The sequence below is a fragment of the Diorhabda sublineata genome, chromosome 5 (genome assembly GCF_026230105.1).
Source record: "Diorhabda sublineata isolate icDioSubl1.1 chromosome 5, icDioSubl1.1, whole genome shotgun sequence".
Classification (NCBI taxonomy): domain Eukaryota; kingdom Metazoa; phylum Arthropoda; class Insecta; order Coleoptera; family Chrysomelidae; genus Diorhabda; species Diorhabda sublineata.
Window position 1 is genome coordinate 16480563 of NC_079478.1, and position 26633 is coordinate 16507195.

Below are 26633 nucleotides of genomic sequence, written 5' to 3' on the forward strand. Positions count from 1 at the left end.
ATCCCATTTAATCATACAAGGAAAGATCGAAAGAAAGAGAGGTATAGGCCGAAAATGTCATGGCTACGCAATATAAAACACTGGACAGGCATAAATAACACCGATGAGCTGTGTTATGCCGCTATAAATAGATGTCTGACCATAAGATAATCGCCAACGCACTGTAGGTGCAAGGCAGTAGAAGAAGAAGTCGATGTCCAATTATCTATATGCAGGTTCATATCGTTTCCTTGAGATAGCTGGCAATAAATATCCACTGATTTGTGTGGCTCTTTCTACAATTTCAGTGGCAGTTAGGTTCTTCTCGTCGTTATCGTCATTTTTATCGCAGAAATCCATCCTTTTGTAACTTTCCAAATTTTAGTGCTATTATTATATTTTATTATTCAATATATAAATTATTATGTTTCAACTGAAAATTCTATAACTCTCTCGAATTAGCTCTGCGGAAAAAATAATTATGCCATGGAAATGTTCGCTTGGGTAATCATCAACCTGTGTGCAGAATAAAAACACAGCCGTCGGGCCCTAATCAGATTTCTCAAATTTTTTATTTCACTCGCGTATGCCGTTCGTTCGTTTCCGTGTTAAATAATTTGCAATTTAAAATTTTCGATAATGGGAAACTGTATGGAGTATGTCATATTTTCTAGTGGTCGTCGGAAAGTTGTTATATTCTTTTAGAGACATTTTCGTACGTTTATTTAAAATAAAATAAATATATTTTTAAATGAATTAGGTGTCTTCTGGAATATTTACGATGTACGGTAACTTTGACTCCATGAACTCAATGTTGAGTATACATTGGTATATGACAGATTACATCGGGTTATTGGTCACCGACTATATGTTATTTATTTTTATTGCTTTTATACCTAGAAATAAGAATTAGAACAAAAAATACTTCTGAATTTGTTTTATCAGTATAAAATCAATGAAAGTGCATAGAAAATCCACAAAGAAATTTATTAAAACATATAAAAAATCAACAGTTTTATAATGGAGTTAAGAAATTTAAAAATGAATTTTTTCTGTCATGTTCGGTGGAAATTTCTCTTATTAACATCATGCTTTCAGTATACTGGCCTTGGTAATGTGTCTCAATTTCCACTTGTTCTTCCGAATAAGTTCCCCATATTATGCTTAAATTTATCTAGATGAAAATTTAACATATGCATTTTTAGAGACATCCCATAATAGAAAAACTCGTGATCATATCAGTGATCAGCTCTTCGTACTTTTCAGCTCTATGGTTTCTAAGAAAATCATGAACTACTGCCTTAAAACTGATTCAGGCTTTTTTCTTTATTGCACAGTTAGTCTACAAAAATATTACAGTTCATAATTTTTTTTATTTGAGGGCCAACAAAGAATCCAGCTTTAATTTTCGCCTCTGAGAGATTTGGAAAAACTTTTCAATTATTTGAAAGCTTTAAACTCATGATTAAGAGCTTTTACAAATTATTGTTTAATAAGACCCAATTTAATATGCAATGGTGGCATTAATATAGTTTTGAGATCGACAATTGCTTCCAGTTTAATCTAGTATTTTCCTACTTCGTGCTCAGTACGTGCAGGCCAATGTTTTTGTCGGTAGTGAGCGATATCATTTCTACTATCTCACAGGCATAAATAAAAGGAGTGTTTAATATAACCACCTTGCATTCCTGTCAAATACACCATCTTGAAATCAACAATAACTTCCCACTTGCATTCCATATATTTAATTGCAGCATTTTACTACTGTCGTAATTTTCTTTGAGATGTACGGAATTTGCTAATGGAATCGATGGAAATTTGTTCCCATTATGTAGTAAAACAGCTTTCAAACTTTCAGTAGAACTGTAAATAAAAAGACTCTATTTAGATGTATGACATGGAATACTGATTTCTTTAAATAGACCTTTCATGTCATGTCAGAAACAAAAACATCTCCTTACTGAAGAAACAAAAAAAATCTTCATGACATTTTTTTGACGGGATAAAATTTAATTAAATTCCATTATTTTAATCGCGATTCTACTAACTCGGCTTTACTTTTTGGAAGATTTAAGTCTCTTATTAAGTCATTGAGATCTTGGTAGTTGATTAGATGTGGTATTTTTGGTTCAGATTCAAAAGCGAATTCAGAATGTACGGATACAGATTGCGAATTGCCTTGAGAGAGTAGTTGCTTTTCCAACAATGGCGAAGCAGGTGCAGGATTTTCTTCTGTATGTGGTATTGGAGCAGATGTGGATGGTAGGTCAGTATAAGTTGTATTCTTTGAAGTTCTACCTCTGAGTAGATTGTCAATACAAAAATAAAAATCAATGTAATGATTACTGGGTTTCCTCCAAATTCTCGGCACTGCAAACTTCATTGCTCTTTTCTCACCTTGGTGCCAATAAAACAATAAAACGTAACATAACGTAAAACTAGTTTATGTTATTATAAGATAAAAATAAATAAAAAATAAACTTACTGTCAAGATTGTATCTGCAAGAGTTACATGATACCTTTGGAGCCCATTTTTTGTCTTAATTTTCAACTGGTAGATTGAAGTAAGCTCGGAAATCTTTGAATTTGTGCTTAAATCAAACTTTTTCTCTCTCACTTTTATCAATTGACCGCAAGTTTAACAAAAATCATCTCGTTTATAACTACTTGTAGCCATTTTGCATAGATTGATACAGTGAAAAATGATATGAAAGAAGTTAGTTCTCTGTAATATTTAAACACCAACTGAGGTACACAACGACCTATGCAAGAAGCACTCCTCATACGACCTCTTATTCTCTTTATACACCAATAGCGCGCGAAAACGGACATTGATTGGGCGCAAAAATCAAACATTGTCAAATTACTGTAAGTTCTTAAACAGAAAAAAATTTTTAATTCTAATTACATCTCTTTTTATATATTTGCTTATATAATCAGATTATATTAAGTAAAACCTGTGCGCAAAAAAATTTTGTTGACTCGTATAATTGATAATTATTTTTTTGAAGTCTTTTTTGAAGAGATCACTCCATGAATGATAATGAAAATGAAATTGTTAATAGGATTTCACGTTAGGTCAATTTCAATCAGAATATTCTCTGAACCGTAATGGAAATAAATTAAAGATCAATGATTAAGAGATCCCTGAAATGTTACATAACGCCGAAATTCCATTATAGTGCTTTCTAGTCTTGAGAAACGAAAAGGCATAACGGAATTGATATTCAAGGAGTTGATTGTACTAGTCGAAAGCGACCCGAACTTACAGATAACTTCAAAAGATAAGTTATTCCATTTTCAGTAGATCACTAATTATTTTGAAAAACTCGCTTTGGAAAATATTTATAAAGTTTTGATCATTTTTTTGACATTTCATTTGCGTGGTAGAAAAAGAAAGTATCAGCATTTCTTATTTTTGTTAACGCTATTTCCACCCTAGTTATATTTCTACTATTTCTTAAAAATGTAGTTGTTAAAAAGGAAACTTGGTATTAGCACAGGTAGCAGCGTTTACTGGTACTTTAAGCCTGTTTGCTTTGGTAAAATTACGACATTGACAATTCGAAGTGCACTCAATAAATAGTGCTACAAAACAAAGAAGATATAAGAAAATATAATCCTGTTTTCATTGGCTAGACACTGGAACGCAAGCCTCGAAAATATGGCCATCTCCTAGCGCGAACTCAGCGGTATTTGAACTCGAGCGTGTTTATACGAACGCGAACGAAGGCGTCAGCACAAGTTTATAAATTGTCCTTCCTGTTCTGAAGATAATTAATGTTTTGCATGTTTATAATAACATCTCGTGAGGTATTTATTCCACGTCACCAAGACAGAATTAAGTACGAGGATTAGGAGTAAAGTGCAAAATTGCTGACTGCTCCTTATATAAGGGTTGATCCCCAAGAATACCTCATCTCAACAACGAGGTCCTATTGGGTAAAAGTGATATATATTATCATTATCTAGAATCATAACAATAAAAGTAAATTCAATTTAAAATTGTGTCGTCTTGTTGCAAAACCTTTCATTTCCATAAGAGAAAATATTTCAGAAGAGCCAATTTTCTGCCACACCTAGGGAAATTGAGATAGGATTCAAAATATCTTGTTGTTAATGTTTCAAAACATTAGTAGGTTTCGTTTGGACGTTGACGTTAAATAGCTGGGTTTTAGGGAAGAAAAAATCATTTACAATGTTTCATATAACTAAAATTTATTTCAGATTGAGTAAAGTTATAAAGCAAAACCTCATATTCGAGTGGCCTAATCGTTTTCCTGAGGTTTGCACATGATGTTTTTATTCTCCAAGAATTCGTTATCTCTTACCTCGTAAACTTCCAGATTATATCCCTTTTATTTTTCACTACAGACTTTCTGGTTCCTCATTTCTGTAAAAGTCTGCTTCTTGCACTAACTACTATTAACTGACTACTTATCTTCCTTTAGTCATGGCCGTTATAGTTTCTTCCATGCTTAAAAAACTCTTCCACTTTCAGTTGAAATACTTTCATGAGTTATAGGATCATCGACAGTATCTATTCCATTCATCATATTCTCAGTTTGAACGAAAACCTTATCTGAAACTAGTTCATATTACTCATCTTTAGAGAGCTGCTTTAGTGAGCTTTGGATGAATGCCCGAATTGAGGTTTCTTCGGGTTCTCTATAAGGCAGTATCTGTAACAAGAAACGTAAAAATCATTGAGAAACGATGAAAAATGTCATGAGAATAAAATCTTCCACCAGTACATTCTTTATTTTCAGCCCTACATTAGGATTTCAGATACTAGTAACCTAGTAAAACTCTCATAATGAGATGAAAAAGTCAATACGAGTAAAAATAATTTTGGACATACCTTAAAACTTTTTCTTGGCTCCTTTTTCATGCAATAGGATTCCTATACCCCTTCTTTATTTAATTTGCAGTAACTGTATCAACGAATTTCTCCTTTTTCTGGAGGTAAAAGGAAAACACTCACTTCCTCTATACACATCTTTTCTTCGTCAATAAAATATTCAAACACTATCGTCAAGACGTGATATAATAGCGGGTACATTAGCGCTATATGGTGAATATAGCTTTAAAAACCCATGAAATTTGCGGATTTCACCGATTTTGGTATGATTTCTCGTCAAGGAATCAATACAATTGTCTCTTGACATTTTTTACCTAAGCATGCAGTAACAAATAGAAGTGCACAATTAACTGTACATATTGTGCTTTATTATCATATTTTGAACACTAAAATCTACACTTGCATGATTTGATTGTGATAATAAATAATAATTGAAAGCTTTTAACTAAATATATAAAAAGGAGATTAAAATTATTATGCGGTCGGTTTAATTAAATTTTGGATGTTTCTGACTTGCCGTGAACTTTCGAACTCTTCTTGACTTGAAATGGTTAAAATGTTCGTTAAACCACTTGAAACGATAACGACCTAACCACGAATATTAATCCTTATGGAGTTTCTAACTTGTTCCAAAACTTTGTTTTGATAGTACACACAGGACTGGATTTACAGTATCTTTCAGTTATAATTCATCAGGTTCATGTAGTCCAAAATATAACAGATAAAATTCAAATTTTCTTTCCATTTAAATCATGCTTCAAGATTTTTATTACAAGTGAATTTATAGCAAAATAATGAATTTGTCCCACAATAGCCGCGCTCTGTATACTAATTGGCATTGACTAATTGACGAAAAACCCATTGCAATGGCTATGATGGTAAGGGTCTTCTTACTTTTGTGGAGATTCAGAGGTTTGTGTTAAAGTATTAAAATACAGATTCGGATTATCTAGGTAACCGCCTAAATTTTATTTGGGTCAATTTTGGAGAAAATATATCTCTGTCCAGTTACTTATTTATCATTTGCATATTAAAATATCCCAAATTTTGGTTGTAAAATACCGTACTAAAGATTTCAAGGTTTTCCATTTATGATAAGCATTTATTACTCTACGCACTTTCCAAATAGAGTATAATAACTGAGTAGTACAACACGTTCAAACAAACAATCACAGTCCATAAAGCCACAGAAATACGTCCGTACCTGACGCGATTCCGATACAGGATTGTACTCGTTTACATTCATGTATCACTTTGTCAACACCGTGTTGCCATATGTTGAAAATAAATACAAATAGGTAGTCTGTAACAAATATATTCAATAAATATCAATAATATTATAGTTAAAATATAGAATCACGTCATAAACATTCTTAAGAAACATAAAACTATAAAAAAATACAGTGCGTCTTATAATTTGGCTGTGAAGACTGTAAAGACTATATTCTTGCCAGTTAATAATGTACTTGGTTGCTTCGAACGGCTTTTTTAGAATCCAGTCCATTCAGGTGACTGCAGTTTGATTTAGATCTAAAAAAATATTTTCTATTTTGTTTAAACAGCTTGAAATAGCTTTCATAATAATCAATTGGTAATTATCTTCATTCCATTATTAGAAAACTCGTCACCCGCTTGGAAAGAAGCTTGGTCATGCTCTAGTGTATGTAAAATGATGTAAACATTTCTATATATCTTCATAAGTCCTTCTAATATCTTTTAATTTCACTTTATGCTTTTCATTATGATTTTTAGTACCTAACCTCTTCTATTGACCATCCTTCTGGTCCACCTATGTTTAAGAAGTTTTTCACAATGAAAAATTGTTTCTATCAAACTATTACAAGAAATAAACTGAACTTTTGAGTGTCTTTATACTTCAAGGAAATAATATGATTAGTGGTGATCAAAAATATTGCATTACCTAACTAATTGTCTATTCTAAACCTATGTAGTCTATCCGTTTACCTGAATGGAAAGGGTGATATTTTTGGGCGAAATCAATTCTCTACATTGTTTTGTTATACAAACTTTAAAAGTACATTTCAGTTTTGTAATTCTGTAAATTACAACAGAATCTCTTTTAATCTTCAACGTTCACAAAGCCGCCAATTAACGTAATTAAGTTACATCCGTAGTTAAACAGCTTTCATTGATTTGAAAAATTTTAAGCACGTCCTTCTATTTCTAAAAGAGCATTTGGAATTAGCAACCAATTAAACAAGATTAACACTCTAGAAACAACGGATATTTGCCACCTTCCGGGATTATAAACAGTAAGGCTTTTGGTAGAGAAAATGTTAATGCCGAAGGGACTAAAGTTTAATTCAACTATTTTGTTACAAACAATAAAGTTGTATCAAAATGGTATATTGCCTTCATTTAACTCAAATACCCAAAAATTAATTCATATTATTATACTCTTTGACATATAACGCATGTTATATGTTATATGCGCTGACGCTCTCGTTGACGTTACGTTCGAGTTCATGTTAGCTAAGCGTACGCGAACTCGGGCGTTTGTGTTTATAAATCTCAATTCATAATCTGTTGAATTTATGTTGACGCGAACGAGGGCGCCAATGCATGCGTAAAAGTTTATAAATTGAATTTATTATCCTTTAACAAATAAAGGTCACTTCATAAACTTTTGTGCTCACCCCCGCGCTGGCGTGGAATCGGTGCTGCATCGGAAAATCCAGACTTTTTGGGGTAAACTCATATATTATTGATAACTTGAAACTGATAAAACATTACATATAATGAATTTAGGTCAGATTGTTTTTTTTAGGAAAATCAACATCTTGTTACATGACAAACATTCCTATCCTTGTATAGCTACGATTCTTACGCTCCTACTCATACTCGTATGCGGATGATTTTTATCACGCTTATATTAGCTTTATCTGTATGTTGGGTTTGTTCCGAAGCTTGTTTGTAACTTTTCTTCTAGCTTATTACTGTTAGTATATCCCACTACTTTAATTGCGTTCGTTAGCGGGCGAGCTAAGACGTTAACCTCCGGATTCGTCGGTCATGAGTTCAAATCCCGTTAACGCTAAAATTTGTTTTTTCAGTAATTTTTTTTAGAAATTATCACTGCAAATTTTCTCTATACAACTAAACAAACTTTACAACTTTTTGCTCTCTGTTGAAGATTTATTGTACTACCTACGGTACTACTATACTTTAGAATTTAACACATTAAATTTAATATGTTGTTCGAGAAGATTTTTGCATCCGTGTACCCTCTGTTGGAGATTTACAATACTAATGTCTAGAACTTAGAGAAAAATTTTATTTTTAACAATAATTCCAATCAAAAAATGGAAAATACATATAGTTATAAGAAAACCAACCAAAAAAGACGCTTTCATAGCATATGAAACTAAGAAGTGAAACATATAGTTTAAAAAAATGAAAAACCAGCTTTCAAAGCACATCAAACTAAAAAGTTGAAAATAAGCTTGAAACAATAATAAATGAAAAATACAACAAATATGGAACGAAGCACTCCACGCTTTTATCAAAATAACACTAGTATTTTCGATAATTACTTTTTTCAACTTATTTTAAAAATAATTTGGGACTTTGCTTCAAAGCCATTTTTTAGTTTATTTAAAATATCTTTATTAATAGTCGGGATGTGAATATGTAATTCGTACTCGTATTAGTAACTATTCACATTTGGTAGGTATGTGTAGTTTTTACTTTTGAAACATTGACCCAATTTTTCGTACCTGCAATTCTTCGGAGTATCCTTCGTAAATTATTGAAACGGCAGGAAAGAATCCTTTGAAAAAGTTTCATGTCCCTTTTTTTCTTGTTACAGGAATTTCTGCTGGCGATCGATGTCACGTCGAGCGGCACGCCGGAGGAAAAACTAAAGTGGGCCTTCCGTATGTACGATGTCGACGGCAACGGCGTCATAGACATTCAGGAGATGACAAAAATTGTCCAGGTGAGTGATTTCTATTAACTTTTTCACCCTAAAGCAGACCATCATTTGGACGTTTGAAATTATTAGATCTTCTTTTTTTTCGAGTCATATTAGTCATGAAAAAACGTCACTCTCCATAAATCGCAAATTGCATTAGTGAAGAGCACTCTGCGTAGGATAAGGAATTCAAATTTTTAATGTTTCGGGATTTGATGCAAAAAATTCGAATTAGAAATGTTTGATTGTGTGTGTAAGTATTTTCAATAAAACTTACAATTTATGATAATTTTCTTCAGAATGTCTCTTTATGGCGAACGGTTTCCTTGGCATTTATAACGATCTAAAAATCTATACATCTCCTAAACCATACATTTTATCTAGTTGAACAAACAGTACTTTTTTATTAAAAAGTTGATAAAAATTTATTTTTACTATATTCACATTGTATAGGTTGTCCCCGTAAAAGTTACGGATTTTTAACTATTAAGCATGAGCTGCCTCTAACCTATAGATCAGAAACCTGTGGTTGTGTGAGAATTTCACAGCATTATTTTCACTACCGAATTTTTTGCATCATGAAACAAACAACGCGTCCGTAAAATGTGTTTGCGAGAAAATGTCATAACTTTGCAAAAAACTGCTGCACTAGGAAGAAATATATATTATTTCTCACTAGTTTTACAAATAGTATTGTATACGTAGCTGGACTAATTCATAAAGTTACGAAAGTTGCAAAAAATGGAATCTTTTGAAAAGTTATTGTAACAAAATTTGATCACACGAAAGATAAAAGCTTTGTAATAAATGAGTCTAAAACAAAAACAATCAACATCAAAAAAGTAGGCGAGAATATTCTCTAAATATGATGGTGTTTTTGATGTAAATGAATCCCTGCAAATTTGACTTTAGTCAGCGATGTTTCAAAGAGATATTGAGAATGAAGTAAATTGTACTAAAGCCAACGTTGATCGAATTCGTAGGAACAGCCAACCAACGGGAAATTAAGTGAAAAAAGATGTCTCTTGAGAAAAAACGTCGAGTGAAGATAAACGCCACAGCTCGGATTAATGAATAGATGCAGGATGTGTCGTCTCATCGCTAAAATACATAAAATAATAAATTAGAGTTTTCATAAAATAAATCGGAACTTCAATTTGAATAAATTAGTTACAATATTGATGCTGCTAGTTCAAATCGGTTTATCTACATTGAATATACAATAAAAATTTTTATTGTTTAGAAAAGTAATTCATCATTCAAGCATCAAAAATATTTAATTCCAAAACAAAATCCAAACTTGTAACAAAGCTTTGAACAAATTTATCCATGTACAGAATTAATGCTAAAACAAATATAAGTAAAGATTGTAAAAATCATGTTGAGTGTGAGAATCTTCCAAACAAGATATAAGTTAGGCTGAAAACTTCGTAGGTTAACACATAGGTGGCGATACTGGTATTAAGTCCATATGATTTTCAGTTATCTCTAACCTTCAAAAGACATATGTAAAACTTTTGTTGGTTTGAAAAAATAAGAAGAAATTTCGCATGTCAAGAATTATTGATTTTTGGAAAAAATACTATTGAAGGCGAAACTTGACCTAAAAAACATTATTGCGTTCAAACATCCTTTAACGAATCCTGAGTCACTACCAATATGGTAAGATTAAGGCTTTTTCCGTTTACACATGGGGTTTTTCAACTTGAATGTTATTAAATTAACCAGGTTTATGTCGTATACATTTTTTTATCATTTCTTTCGGAACTCTGCGTTATTTCTTTCAAATATTTTCTGTGCCTCTTCCTCTTTAAATGCCTATTTATCTCACGTAAAATACGTAACAAGACACGACTTGATATTTTTGTTAGATTTCCAATAGATTAAAGAGAGAATACAATTTCTTTCACAATTGGTAATTCATTTTTAATAAAAAAACTCACATACTACACGAGATTCCCTCTCTGTTATTTTGTACCGATTTTGCCAAATATTTTTTGTAGTGAATTCCCCAAAGAGGCTGTCACTGACGGAACCATCAAAAAAACCCACAAAAAACATCGGATAACCAGAAAGTGATCCTGACTGAGACAGCTAAGACCCCAAAGGAATATGTAGGATATATCGTGATTGAAGATAAAGCTCTGTTCAAAGTGGGTGCCGCGCAAGCTCAAAATGGAACTGACGACAAAGTGACGACAAAAGTCAACTAACAAGATTATGATATTTATTATTTTTTTAAGATGCGCATGGTATAATATTTATCGACTTTCTTAAAAAGAGAGAAACCATAATCAGGGACTATTAAGTAGCTTTATTGGAGTGTTTGGAGGATGATATTAAGGAATAATGATTCAATTTCAAAAAGAAGAAAGTTTTGTTTCTGTAAGATAATGCACCGTGTCTTAAATCAATGAAAATGATTGCAAAATTGCGTGAATTGGGCATCGAATTGCTTCGGCATTCTCAAAATTGGACCCCCAGCGATTTTGTCCTTTTCGCAGACCTCAAGAAGATGCTCGTTGGACAGAAATTTTGCGCCGATGAAGAGGTAATAGCCGAAACGAAGCCTATTTTGAGGCTAAAGATTAATTGTATAGAAAGAGAGATTTGTTGGTTAAATTTGGTAGGATAAAGAGGAGAGTTTGTTGGAGTGGGCCCTGGTATAGGAATTGCTCCTCTTCAGGGTTGGAGTTGTGTGGGGTTGTGTTTGTCGTTTGTCCTCTGGAGAGGAAAAGCGGAGATTTTGGCTAGAAGAAAGCGAAAGGGAGCTTGCAAGCAAAAACGGATTTTCTCTATACTTTATTTGGAAAGAGCGTAGAGTAATAAATGCTCATCATAAATGCAAAACCTTGAAATCTTTAGTACGGTACTTCACGTCCAAAATTTGGAATATTTTAATATGCCAATGATAAATAAGTAACTGGGCAGAGATATATTTTCCCCATAATTGAACGTACTAAAATGAAAAATAGATAATCCGAATGGCCATCTTTTTCTTTCCAAAATTGAAGGATATCTTTATTTCTTTCTCTATTTTAATACTTTCACATCAAACTCTGAATCTCTCCAAAAGTAAGACACTTACCATCATAGCTGTTGCAATGAGTTATTTTTATTTAATTATTTACAAATACGAGTATATACATGTAAGTATGAAAAATAAAAATACAAAATATACTAAACTACACATTACTATATTATATACAACAGTCTACAAATATTTCCTGTAACATATTTAAAGTATGTACATATTTGCAATATATGTATTCTATTCCGAAGAATTAGTGGATGAATTGTTTAAATTAATCATGAGAGGTTCAACAGTTTGATCAATAATGTTGTCTAATTCCCACATTTTTTCTTCCTGTTTGATAACATGCTGAATGCGTTTTTGTCAGTTTACAGCAGTAACGTATTTAAAGCTTCGTTTAGTAATATTCTAACGTCCTTTAATTTAAATGTTGTGTTTTCCGAGCTACTCCGCCTTTAACTTGGGCCCATATCAATTCGATCACAGTGATAGGCAGGAAGATGAATAATAGTAATTTGGTGATTTCTTGCCACTTCATCAATATTATATTTCTTGTGGGGATTTTTATTTATTTTGACAATTGACAAAAGGTCGTTTTTCACCAAGTCATTGTTGAATGTAATATTTTTTTGTATTACCCAGTTAATAATGTCTTGTTTTCTCCATGATGTCGTAGGTAGACTTTCAAATTGTCTCGAGTGGTAACTGGCGTTGTCAAGAACAATTACAGATCCGGCTGGAATAAGATTTGTTACTATTAATCGTCTGCCTTTCCCTGATGGAGATCTCAATCCTGTTTATAGTCCCTCCAAGAAAACTTGTCTAAAATTGTTAACCGTCTTATTTTGCAATATTTTTCAGTGTGCCCCTCGTTAACCCAAGTCTTGTACAAATAAAAAATAGTTTTTCCTTCCTCCCGGAGTTTTTTAATCGTCCGTAAATAAGACCTTCTCCAACACACGACTAGACCTGTCATCTTCGAACACATACTGTTAGATCTTCCAGACTCACTGAAGGGTACTGATATTTTAATGCACCATATACAGTTAAAGCCATGGCTTTCTCGTTAACAGAGAGTGCGTATGTCTTCACTTTATGTATTGGAGTATAGTTTTCGAAGGTCGACATATTGAAAATTCACTAAAGTTTTGTAAACGTTTCTGTGACAAACAGTGCGCTAGAAATGCAGTTGTGTACTGGGAATTTTCTTTTATAGGACTTTTTCTTAAACTGGAACTTATCAATAACCATTTAATATATATTTAATATTTCAATGTTTTATTACCATCTTGCAAAATTTACCTAATTATCGTTTTCCCCAGGAAATATTTTACAAATCGTTTTCAAATTAACCTGTCTGGTATAGGTATATACTATAAAGGAAGTGAAATATTCACCTGTCAACATCATTCCTTTCTTAAAATACCCCAAAGGAATTGTTTTGGCCGATAACTAAATATAGTTGGAAATTTGAACTTGATGCAATAAATTTCTTAGAAAATAAATGTTGGATTCATTTGCTAAGGTTAAATAATGAATTGTTCTTAAATGTGACTACGGCTATCGTGGCCAGGAAAGGGATTGATTTATTACTCTACACTCTTTCCGAATGGAGTATAATTGAGTGTTTTTTTTATTTTTGAAAAGTTTTTTTATTTTTTGGTTTTTTGAAAAAGTTTCCTTTACAATTGGTAATCCATTTTTAATAAAAAACTCATATACTGCACGAGACTCCCTCTCTGTTATTTTGTACCGATTTTGCCAAATCTTTTTTGCCCAAATTATAATTTTGTCATTATCGATTTGTGTATCAATAAAGTATTGCTTTTTGGAAAAAATACTATTGAAGACAAAACTTGACTTGATGAAAATTTGTTGCGTTCAAACATCCTTCAACAACTTGCAAGCAATTTTTTGGTTTTTTGAAAACAATTTTTTTTGTTTACTTCAATATTTAAAAGGAGGTTGGCGGGTACAGCTGCGGCTGCGGCTGCTCAATTCCCTTTTGTCGGCCATTTGGCTGGAAAACCGGTTCACCAAGTTGCAGACTAATCGTGTTATAAAAATGGTATTGAAAAACAGTATGATCTCTATAATATTTGTAACACCCTTGAAGAGAACTATATTAATAATAATATTAAATTTGATCAAAAAAGATTTTTTTTAATCTAACCTACGAAATTTTCAGCCTACCTGCTAGAGGGAAAGATGTTATTGAATGCATTCCTTATAATTAAAGAACAATAATAATTCAGACATATTGTCGTTCACAGTTCAATATATTGATGCCTGAATAGCTAAAATTGAAGGAAATCTTGGAAAATAGATAAATATTTTTTTCATAGAGCTTGAAACATTTTGTCTATCAACGGTTTTGAACGTACATTGAGTAATTTCTTTTTTAAACCCAAAAACTTTAAATCGGCGATAATAATGTTTTCTTCGGGGAAGATAGCATATAATTTATCAATATTTCTCTCCAATAAAATCAAAAAAATTGGAAACTGACTTTAATTAATGATTTTCCCTTACAATTTTCCCATCAATTTATAAGCATCAAATATCAGAATATCTATCATTTTCCTGTCTGGTGAGAAATTTTTTGCTTATAATTTACATTTTATTATGATGAAATGCTCTTCAGTAATTGATCGCAATCCTTCCCTTAACTGAAGTGTAAATCCATGTTAATGACAACTGCTTGGCTAAATGAAGGCCTCAAGTGGGCCATTAAAGGAAAATGTCAGGTGCTTTCATTCATTACCCATCATTTTCATACTTCTAAACTTATAGTACGGTAGCTTTTAAATAAATTTCTTCTTATATTGGATGGACTTGGTTACTTTTTAACGGAGAGTCAATTAATAATATATTTATTTCCTCCTATCAATTTATATATTAATTATTTAACAGATTTTGTCCAATTAATTATAATTTTAAACAAACAATATGAGTTATGATTCGCTACTATAACTCACTATAATTTATCTGAATTTATTCTCGGAATTATTTACGAACCCAATACCAGGGTAGCTCAGTAATTTCGAACAAGCTGATTAGCCCAACGAAAACACTCCATTGTTGTATATTAGGGGAGTATTTTCACCTTTATAACTTTGACATGTTTAGGTTAATATCTAATTATTGTAGCTTTTGTACTAACAAAGGTCAAGTCACATATAGTAACAAATGTATACAGGGTCCGCCCACGACGAGATAAAACTATCTGTATATGGCAAAATAGTTATAGTAAAATCATGAAAATTTCTACGTTTGGGTTTTCGGATACGATCTTTTCTATAAATTATTTTCAAAGATGGCCGACTTCCGGTTCTACCGGAAGTCGACTGTAACTTTGCTATTTTAAACTACCCTGTATATTAATACATTTTTAAAATCTACGTAAAATTTTAGTATACTTTTGTCTAAAAACTTTTTCGAAAAATACAAACTTTTTGAGTTATTAATTTTTTTTGGAAAAAATTTGACCATTGCAGACCCTTATAAATTATTTTTTACGAAGATATAAAATTAGTTTCTGTTCGCTTGTTACGAGCAAGGTCAGACGTATTCGAATCTATGTTGACAAATGTTCATTTTATACAGGGGTTTTTATATTATTATTGTATTTTTTAACAAGTTTTAATTTTTTATGTATACTTTTAGTAGGCTCTGTAATAAATGACATAGCATTATGTTGACGGAAGTAGTAAGTCCGTCAAATTTTTCATTTAATGTTTGGGCTTGGATGAGTATCAATGGACCTGGCGTTTCTTGGAGAATTTGTGCAAGGTTCAACTCTCAAGTTTACCTTAATATTTTAGACAATATTATGTTGCCATTAGTAAATCAAACTTATGGTGAAAACAATAATTGTCCTGTTCACACCGCATAATTTAACAATGGTTTCGACAAAACAATATTGAAACTTTGCCGTAGCCTGCATAAAGTCCTGATATAAATCCCATTAAAAATTTATGGTGGCTGCTGAAAAAAATTCCCGTACTAGAAATCAAGAAGAGCTATGGGGAGCCATTGAAATAGCATGGAAAGACCCAGATTTAAATGAAATTTAATTCATTCCGTGCCAAGAATATTAGTTATTGCGAAAAATGGATCTCTAATTAATTACTAACAAATTTTCGAATTCAATTATTTATTGTCAAATATTTTGAAGATTTGTTATGTTATCTAGTGTTTTATCATCAATATAAGTATTAGTGTAATAAATTTTTTTGTAAATACTTACCTGATAACTTGGTGAATATTGGTGAATGTGGCAACAAATATCAATTAAATTTATACAGCTAAAAAATTGCAAATATGTATAATAAGACTTGTATGTTTGAGATCATAAGTTTTATTGGGTTTAACTCGATAGTTGTAGGTGACAATCGAATTAAATTACGCCTCGTTTTCGCGGTATTTCATCTACTACTTATTCCAAAGATTAATGATATTGTGTTTTAGTAATTTTATTAATTCAATTTACAAAATGGAGCTATTCTCTATTGGGTGGTTGGTAAGTTTTCTACCTGTCGGCTGTGGTAAGGGGCGTTACCTCTAAGAACTACAGATCCTGGTTATATTCTTATGAGAATATCTGAAAACCATTCTTCTGCACACATTTCATCATAATAAATTCCAGTTTTTTCAAAAGACAAATGAATTTAAACTTCCTTTGACGATTCCCAATATGAGTAATATTAAGGAATTTCCCGTTTATATATGGGGCTTTTAAACTTGTATGTCCTTCAATCCGCCAGGTTTATTTGGTATAATTTTTCTATCACCATCTTTGACATTTCTTTCAGATATTTTCTGTGACATTAAATTATATACTATTTGTCAATAAGTGCATTATTCCTATTTTTCTTTAAATGCCCGTTCATCTCACGTAAAATACGTAATAAGACACGTCATGGTATTTTTTTTGGATCATTAGTTTGAAGGGAGAAAATAATTTTATCTACAATTGGTAATCCTTTTTAATAAAAAATTCATGTACTCTTATTTTTAGTGCCAATTTTGCTTGCCAAATTTATTACAATTCTAATTATTTTCATTATTGATCCTTTTCCAATTATTTTTAATATAGAAAACAAGAACAAAGTGTAAAAACAAATTTGAAACTTTTCATTAGCAGAGCTAATTCTGTTCCAATGGTTGTTGAATTGGAGGCCTTAATAAAGAAAATTGTATATATTTGTTCAACTTCAACAATCATATTTTACGAGACAATAAGTGGCACCCAGTATCTCCATATCTTACACCTCTATATTTTTTTGGAGTTATTCAAGCTCATAGATAAAATGTAACACCTACAAAAGCTGTTGGACCGAATTAGAGACGAAGTTAATAGAACTCATTCGGAAACTTCATGTAATGTGCAAGAAGAATGTGCATGTAATTTTGCAGTTCGTCAACTGAAAATATTATCTGACTAAATGAAATTATTTTTTCCATTTTCTATGTATAAGCATTAGTCAGTTGAATGTATACTGCTGAATACATTATTCAAAGAACTTTCAAATGAAATATTAGAAGACCCACTCTTCAATATAAAAAAAATCAACGATTTATTTTTTTTAATAAATTGTCCAGAAAATAATTAATTTGTTCCAAAAATTAGCTACGCACTGTATGCACTTAAATCCATTGAAAAAGATCAATCAATATGCAGACACTAGTTTTTGAAGGGCAGCTATCACTAAAAGAGTCATCTGACAGAATCATTGAAAAGACCCATCATAGTGAAGCAAACATTTACTTTTATAAGCTACTTAACTATCGATTTACCGTTCCTCTCACTTTCCAAACAACGAGTACACAAATCGAGTTTGAGTGAATTAATGGACTGGAAAACGCCCAGATATTTTTATTGAAGTGACAAGAACTCCTTGTTTTTTCATATTATCGTGTTCCGGTTCGACTGTTAAAGTAAAAGGGGTAGAAAATATCAGTTTGAGCAAATGATAGGGCATGACCAACACTTTAATGGTTATAATGAAAGTTTATTTTAAGATTTTCTTCACCTTGACATTAGTAATTTGTCGTCATTGCGGTGTTTTTCACAGTTTTCACGAAATTTCTTTGGTACTTCACATACTGAAACTAGCAAATATATTACCAAACATAGTTTCTATTGAGATGGACACACCGATATTCTAGCGTTTCTAGTAAGAGGAAACATCTGATTTACCCCACATATGACAAACGTAATTATTAAGTACGTTGAGGAACCACTTATCTATGCAATGAACTCTTTTCTTTAAGGCAAAAGATGAGTTTTAATGATTATACTAAAAATGAAATCGTCCACATCCACAAAACAAAGAAATAGATCATTAGAGACGTGAGATATTTCAAATATCACATATATCACATAAAATACCCAGACATTGGATATTGAAAAAATAAATCACGAAATACATATGTATTGAATCAAAATAAAAGAAATAAAACCTGGCGCAAAGGTGATAGACAATGGATACATTGATTAACTAACATTATCAGTAAGAATATTGAAAAGTAAAAAAGAAGACCACTGATAAAAGTAGAGAAAAGGAAATGGAGGATATTAAAGTGATTAAACGGAAAATACAATATGAAAGAATAGAAAAAACGATAAAACGCAAACATAAAATTATTAAAATCACGACGTGAATTCGTGCATCGAGCGCACGTGATTCGAGAGCACGTGATTCGAGAGCACGGTAATTCAGCGCACAGGTTATATAGGACGTTGAATCGAGCGCACATTTGCAGGTATAAAAACGGTATCTTCAATCCCTGTATTTAGCTTGAAATATTTATTACCGCAAATAAAAGAACAAAAATTATAAAGAGTTAACAACAGAGTAACAAAGAGTTCATACTTTCTCATCAATGCGAGTATAATCATAGTCTTCAAACTTAACCTAACCTAACCTAGCGTAACCTAACCTAACTTAACCTAACCTAACCTAACCTAACCTAACCTAACCATTCTTAAATTAAAAGGCTTTTTTGTGGATATTTCAAAATACGCAATTTTCCAATTATTTTGAACCTAATACCAAAAATGCACTCATTCTTAGAAAAAATAATTCTATCAATTTTTGTTCAATATTTTATATAATATTGAACATTTGCTCATTTTGGAAAATCGTAGATGTTGCTGATAGTTTTTGGTTTTGTCTTAATGATAATAATTATTCAAAAGTTCGTATGTTTGCTCATCTCTAGGACTTCACTTCAACAGATCAAATTTTCTTGTGCGCTCGTCGAACGATCTTTCGGATTCGACACAGGTAGTGTGCGCTAGATGCAAGAAATGTTTTCTAAATGTGCCTGTGTGCTCCTAACCCCACCCACGACTTGAAGGTGTCCACCAGATTACAGGTTCATGGTCGACTACAGGAAATAATACAGTTGTAGCTGTACCTGCCTACAACCTTTACCCATCTCCACCCTCCGAAAGCTGTTTGGTTCGAAAATCCATCTTTACGCCGTAATCATTATCAAAATTAATTTCACGCACGTAAAAAGGCGGACCTTTTCCAAAAATCAACATCTATATCAACAAATATACTTGAATTTAATCCATATCCTATATGAAAATGTTCCCATTCCAATCAAAAACTAACCAATGAGTGTCTCTCTCTCCTTCTACACTTCTCATATTATTAATAGATGTACTTCTAAATCGTGATTTCAAACATTTCATATTTTTATTTCGTTTGTTTATTTTTATTTATTACTTCCTGCTGTATATTTCGCGCATTCTTTTCAATATTCTTCTTGATAGTTCTTCTGTTACCCTCTTTAATAGTCTTCCTGATGGTTATAGTTCCTCGATATGCTGATTTTCCATTAATTTGTGTCCGCTATTATTTCTGCAGAAAGAATAATAAATAGTGACTAAGGAATTTATACTAACAATAATACTATACAATTTTTTTAAGCACGAAACAAAAACCTTAAGACTAATAATGAAAATTGAGAACATCAACTCAGATTTCATTAAAAATTAACAATAGCGAGATAAATCAAATTTAAGAAATATAGGGTAACATATCGCGAAGAGGATGTAGTAAATGTAGTAGTGCTGAAAGACAAAGAGAAAATAAGACGAGAAAATTTATATATTCTAATTAAAAAAAATACTAGAAAGCAAATAAATGACAAATAGCTGGAGTGAAACAAAAAAGTAGAGATTTTAACATCTAAATGAAACAACGAAAACTAGCAGGGCTTAGAATAGGTTTTAATACAAATGACAATCTATTAACCATAAAATTAAAATTGTAAAAACCAACCAAGTTCTACTATACATGGCACTCATTGATTTCTAAAACTCTTTTCACAGTATAGAACACTGTATCGTAGAAAACTCATTACAGACTGGAAGGATCGACTATAAGTATAGTTTTTCCAATATCAATTGCAGAAGACAGTTATGCGAGGAACAATCAATATTTCATAAATACGCCTAAGCGGCCTAAGACATAAGACTACCGAAGTTCTAATGGGGTACAAAAAGGGCTCAGTTCACGTCTGGTACCCTGTTTAAATCAAACTTCCTGAGAGGCAGATACATTTTACTCGTCAATTTACGTTTTACAATTTAATATTCAGTTGTAGCAAGTTAACGAGGTGTTATAATGATTTTTATCTCAAGTTCCAAGTAGGACTACAATAAATGCATCTGTCTAAATAAAGGCGTATAATGCCGGCCAATTTATACTGATTCTGTTGCCTTTTAACGAATACTTTCTCGCATAAGATACACATATTTTTAAAAGTATTTATAAGAATAATAAATTTATAAAATAAGATATCTACGCCCATGGTAGATCAAACAAAATTGTCGGCAAATTTTTTTATAATCTGCGATTGATATTGAAAGAACTATTACGATTTAATAATAAATACATATGAAAAAAACACACTAACTATTAAACTAAGGGTACAAACAAAACCAATTAAGATATGCCGAAAAGATAAATAAGAAAATATTATTTTACCCAAACTGTTTAATCAAGAAACGAAAAGCGACATTTTCAAAGAATTTCTTTGAGGCCTGAATATAGACGAGAAATAACTTAATCACCTGCTATTTCCGGAAGATATACTGTCAATAATAATTAAAAAATAGAAACTGCATGTCATGATTAAGAAATAAAACTATGAAGTAATAAAAATCAACAAGGAAAACTATAAATTACAGTGGGACGGATAGATCTAGAAGATGTAAAAAATCATATATTTAAGAAAAATAATAAAGCCGAATATTGAAAATCAAATTGAAGAAATAAAACGAATAAGATTGACACAGGCCTCATTTGGAAATCTGTCATATAAAGTGATGAATAAAAAATAACTTCATTACCTGAAATTCAATATGTAATTCTGATATTCACATAAGGCTATTAAAACTGGAATTTTATAAAAGAAAACATCCATAGAATGGAGGAAACAATCAGATCCGTGGAAAGATGAATGTTAAATATCAAACTGGCAGACAACAAAAGAAATAGTTGGATCCATAACAAAATAAATTCACAGGATGTCTCTAGACACGTGGCAGAGTTAAAGTGGAAAACGACTGATGGAATAAGATAGTCATACGCTGGAGATCTAGAACCATATGAGGAAAAGAGGAAGAGCACAAATGTAATGCTTGAACAATTTGAAAAAGCTGACTAGGACCGAAATGGATGGGACTCTAACAAGATGGAGAAGTGTGGAGGAAGGAGAGAGATGTCTATGTCTAAAAATGAACATATGAGGCTAATTAGGTAGATAGTTTACCACTAAGGGGCTCTTATAACGTTAGAAAAACCTGGGGCCAGAAAGGAGTATGGCGGATGCTTAACTAATTCGAATCCCAACTAAACTATTGCGGCTATTGCATTAGCAGACCAGTGACTGCTTTCAGCAATCAAAAATACAGTTGGCATGACATCTTCTTGAACTGTTTCGGCAGCTGTCAACCTTTATACTGTATATTTTGGCCTATACATTATAGTGATAGATCCATGACGCGTTCATTGTTACTAAAAAGTTTTTTCGTCTTGTCATACTGTGTCAAATATGACTGCGAATGTCTTTTTGAGTTTGCTTGTGTATTTAGTTATAGTTCAGACAATTTTTTCAAGTTTCAAGTAATAGTCAAATGGAACTTTTTAACACTTTCATGTGTAGTAGCGGTTGTGAATCGTCCACCAGCATGTTTTTCTGTAGTAGTTTGTCCACCAAATTAGAACTTATCTTCTCATTATGTCACCTACCTACCAAATATGAATCTTCATTGCAGACAACTTTTTTAAAAGCAAGTATTTAATTACAACGCTGCTCGGCACGATTCATTTTAATTCTGAGATGTGACTCTCTCGAATTCGTGTTTCCACTGTAGACACGCTGCAACAGTTTCTAGCGTAAGACTTGATTTATAAGTGGATCGGGGCAAAACCTCAATCAATAATATTGCGGTCCTGAATTAGTTATTTTGAAGATTGTTTATATTTCTCCCATATGGCTATGTGGATAAACATAATCCATAATATTAAGAGATAAATAATATTTTTTCCCTTGGAAATTTCCGACTAGACTGACTACCCCTGACAAGAAGTGTCACATGACTTGCGAACTTGTTGCAATAAACAATGAAAGTATGTTACTAAGAAGATACTTACATCTAATATCACAAATTTCTACACGATTTGAGTTTTTGTTTGAGACCATATGGAAGCAATCCTATGTGAAAATGTGTAGAATATAATGTGATGAAGTTCCTGATGGTTCATGTATAAACTTTACTATGAAGACAAGATTATATTACTCATTTCAATTATATTGCAGGAATACCACTAACAACATGAATTTTATATCCCTAACGTGAATTTTGAAAATTCAAATTATATAGTCACGAATGCTTTATGATGAAATAAATAAATAACCTATAGTCATAAAGTTACTTTTCAATGTAATCCTTCCAGCGTTTGATGACTACAATTTGTAAATCTAGTGAACTTCTTATCTATTTATTCCCATTGTATCAAGATTTTTTTTGTTACAGGCGATATATGATATGTTGGGAGCGTGTTCTTCCAATAGACCTGCCGATTCGGCCGAGGAAAGGGCCAAAAATATTTTCGCCAAGATGGACGAAAACAACGACGGGCAATTAACGCAAGACGAATTCCTCAAAGGATGTCTACAAGATGAAGAATTGTCTAAAATGCTCGCGCCCTAATGTGTTTAATAAGAATTTAAAGAAAAAAAGAAAATTCCTATCGTCGTTATAGGTCCACATCCACACAACTTTTTAATATATTTGTGTCCTACAAAAAGGACAATTTACCAAAAGGTTTTAATTATCATGGCGCATTTTCATGTGGATTAGAATAATAACATGAAAAGCATCGATGAAAACTTTTTAGAGTAGGAGATATGATCTGTATATTATTTTGATTTTTTTTTGTTGAGCCTCTTTTTTGTTTAATCCAGCTTGTCTCTGTTGCTCAGCTTGAAAAAGTATATTTTTATTACGGATTGGTAGGCCTACCCCTAAATTAGCCATTATATAGTGCATTTAATTTCGAAATAAAACATGTGTATCAGTAGCCGTACATATCTTAGACTATCTTAAAGTGTTATTGTATGTAATATTACGGGACTGCTTATTATTAGTCTGGTCAATTTAGACATTCGAATTTACATAAATCTCCACCAAGCTAAAAATCAGTAAATTCTTCAAAATATATTTAAAATCAATACTTGAAAAGAAACAAAAATTTATTCGAGAATAAAGGTCAAAAAAGGAGTTTTTCGCGATCTTCAGCAAAAAGGTAAGTTGTAAGTATCGTAAAAATAACTCTGGCAAAAATTATAAATCAAAAAATTATCTACAAAAAACGTAAAAATACTTTTTGTCCTACGAGCCACTGTTTCTGTGATATAATGATACAAAAAGTTGCAATCATAATATCCATGGGTCTGTTGTAATCATGTTTAATTTGAAACTATAGCAAAATAAAGGAAATTAGTAGAGATTGAAAAGATAGAAGCGATTTAAATAAAAAAAAACAGTTGTGAAATTTAATCGTCGTAACTTTCAATTTCTTCTTTTTGTTCGTCTTCTTCTTCATCTTCATTCTGAGTGCATGTAAATTACGTCAATAGCGATGTATCGCATGTCGCCCTGTTGGAATCAAACGGATTTTCCACATTTGGTGATTCAATTGCAGTTGCAAAAAATTGTGTTGAGCAGTTTTTCCGTCACAGGTGGGAATAAAGTTTGAACGGGTTCTAATGTATTGTTGGCTAACTTCCAACCCCAGTCTGTAGTGTCTAGCTGACAGCTAAGTCACACTTGAACTTGGTAATATACCCGAAAAAGATGTTGATGAGCAGCAACTCAGGTTGGAGGAAGACAAGCCAATTGAACTTGTTTTTCACTTTTTTTTTAACGAAACATGCATATCGATACTTATCTAAGCCGGTAGTTTTTTAGGAGATCCTTACATAGAAAGAAAAAAGCGAATGTTGTTGGTAATAACTTGTCGAGTTTAATTATTGTTTTTAAAAACTTTAGCACATTAAACAAAATCTTTTTTTCTACATTTTGAAAACTGTTATTTTACACTTCCTGTAAAATGCAGATGTCGTGTCACAGCCAGTTATTACGTGTAAAAACATTACATGATTTTGACATTTTGTAGAAGTAGATAATAGATGCCCGATTTATGTAGAGCTATTACAACTCTAAGAGATGTTATACGTGGCGCACTCATGTATATTATGACGATTGCAACTTTTACAACTTTTTGAATCGTTACATCTCAGAAACGATGGTTATTAAAAAAAGTATTGATACGTTTTTTGTAGATAATTTTAATATCTACAATTTTTGTTTGACGTATTTTTATGATAAAACTTACCTTTTTGCTGAAAAACCTATTTTTTGACCTTTGACTCTGAAAAAAATATGGGGACCTTCACAATTTTATTTTTAATTATATTTTAAACAATTTTACTGATTTTCAGCTTGATCGGAATTTATGTAGTTTCTCTTATTCTTTTATTTAATTTTACCGGACTATATTGTGTATTGGAGAGATATAGTTATGTATTCTTCAATAAATCTTAAGGACAGTAATGGAAGTTCTCAAAAACATATTTTCAAATTGTTTCAGCCGTAAATAGAGCTAAGACAATGTCTATTACATTATCTATTGGAATTATAGCTTAAAATATGATAAAAATTACTTGATTAATTCTATAATGTTCGGTAGAGACACATTTTGAAAAATATTGAGATTAAAACGAATACTTGTGAGAAATTTATTAAAAAATATAGTTAAATATATCCACATTATTTATAAAAAGATTCTATTTCCAATTTAAATGCACTTTGTATAGTACCGATCAAAAATAAAGTGACTGCCGTGAAAAAAAATCACTTTAACCCTTTAAAACATTTAATTAACCGAAAATTAAAAAAAGTAAATGAAAATAAACTGAATGTGATAAAAGTGAATAAAATTTTTTGCCTATTCATTAGATGGTAACCATTTTTTAAATTAGGTTGCACAAAGTACCTATAGGTATTGAAAAAATATTTGATATGTTTTTATTATTTTCTATTGTAATAAGACATTTTATTACAGGGTTGGCAAAGTGAATCTAGTCCAGAAAAACTCACAAATATTTTTTGGGCGTGTACAACAACAAAAACTCACCTGACTTTTTGATTGAACTGGGTTTTTGAAGAGTATGCAATACTAAATAATTAGTATATAAAAATAGCATTTTACTTTTCAAACCCAAAACCTAAAAATAAGTTTTGTATGTTATAATCAGATATAGAATATTTATATTTTCACATTTCATTTACTACATTTCTTAGTAGTCACAGAGTGTGTGACAAGAGTATAACAAGGAATAAGGATTAACAAACATATAAATAATCATAATTAACAATATTTTTATGTTTAAAAGATATTTTGTTAGAGGAGAATGAAATTTCCTTAATAAAATGAATTTTCAATTCTATAATATCACACAAAATAGGTTTTCATACTAAACTTTTAATATTTTGTTGATCCCATTTAATTACATTTTTGCCAATTGCAGTAATAAATAATAATAAATAATGTTGCCCCACTATAACAAGAATTTTCATACATTTAATTTGATGATAATGATGATAAACTTGCAAAAACTATATGAAAGAGTTTTTAACCTTTCAAATTGATTCCTAATTTCTTCAAGGGTCTAACAACAGGGTTTTATTGACATAATAGATTCAATATCCTTTTCCGGAATAAGAATCAAGAAACATACAAATATATGAAATTAATGATATTCTCTTCTTTAAATGATTTTGAAAATTTTGAAAAAAGTGAATAAAATCATGATCATTTACTCAAGAAAATAAATATAAAAAGCTCCAAGGAGGAAGAAAACGGAAGAAATTGATATTTTCACTTCAACAAATATAAAGAAAAAGGAAATTTTCAGTTTGAAAACATGCCAAGGACTGAAAGTGCTACTTTCAGTATTCCAGCCGCGGCGTTCACAACATTTTTTAGACGACTCATAAGGATGTAACAAGAATTCTATTATATTTTCTCTGGTTTTGATTTTTTTGCAGTATACCCTTTGTTTTGTTTCTTCAGGAAATTGATGAGTTTTGGATATTTGTTGATGTGATGTGTGTGAGTACTTTTAATCATCGAGAATGTAGACCATAAAGTAGAACTTTTCCATATTTTAGATTTTTCTGAAAAATAAGCGAGCACTACGTTTTCTGTTGGGTTTTTCGCCTTTTTTGGTAA

The 26633-nt window shown here is 31.3% G+C and overlaps 3 protein-coding genes across 6 annotated transcripts in view; all 3 read left to right on the forward strand.

Annotated features, from left to right (window-relative positions):
• The window catches only part of LOC130444097 (neuronal calcium sensor 2), a 159879-nt gene extending 136291 nt beyond the window's left edge, over window positions 1-23588 (forward strand). For all 4 annotated transcript variants that reach the window (XM_056779091.1, XM_056779090.1, XM_056779092.1 and 1 more), the window contains 2 exons: window positions 8670-8798; window positions 22871-23588. In XM_056779091.1, coding sequence (XP_056635069.1) covers window positions 8670-8798; window positions 22871-23047 — 306 coding nt within the window. In that variant the 3' untranslated portion in view covers window positions 23048-23588. The remainder of the gene's footprint in view (window positions 1-8669; window positions 8799-22870) is intronic.
• Window positions 1-26633, forward strand: part of LOC130444099 (probable small nuclear ribonucleoprotein Sm D1) — a 169745-nt gene that overhangs the window by 139478 nt on the left and 3634 nt on the right. The gene's annotated exons all lie outside the window — the stretch shown is intronic.
• Window positions 1-26633, forward strand: part of LOC130444096 (neurocalcin homolog) — a 226092-nt gene that overhangs the window by 136317 nt on the left and 63142 nt on the right. The window lies entirely within an intron of this gene.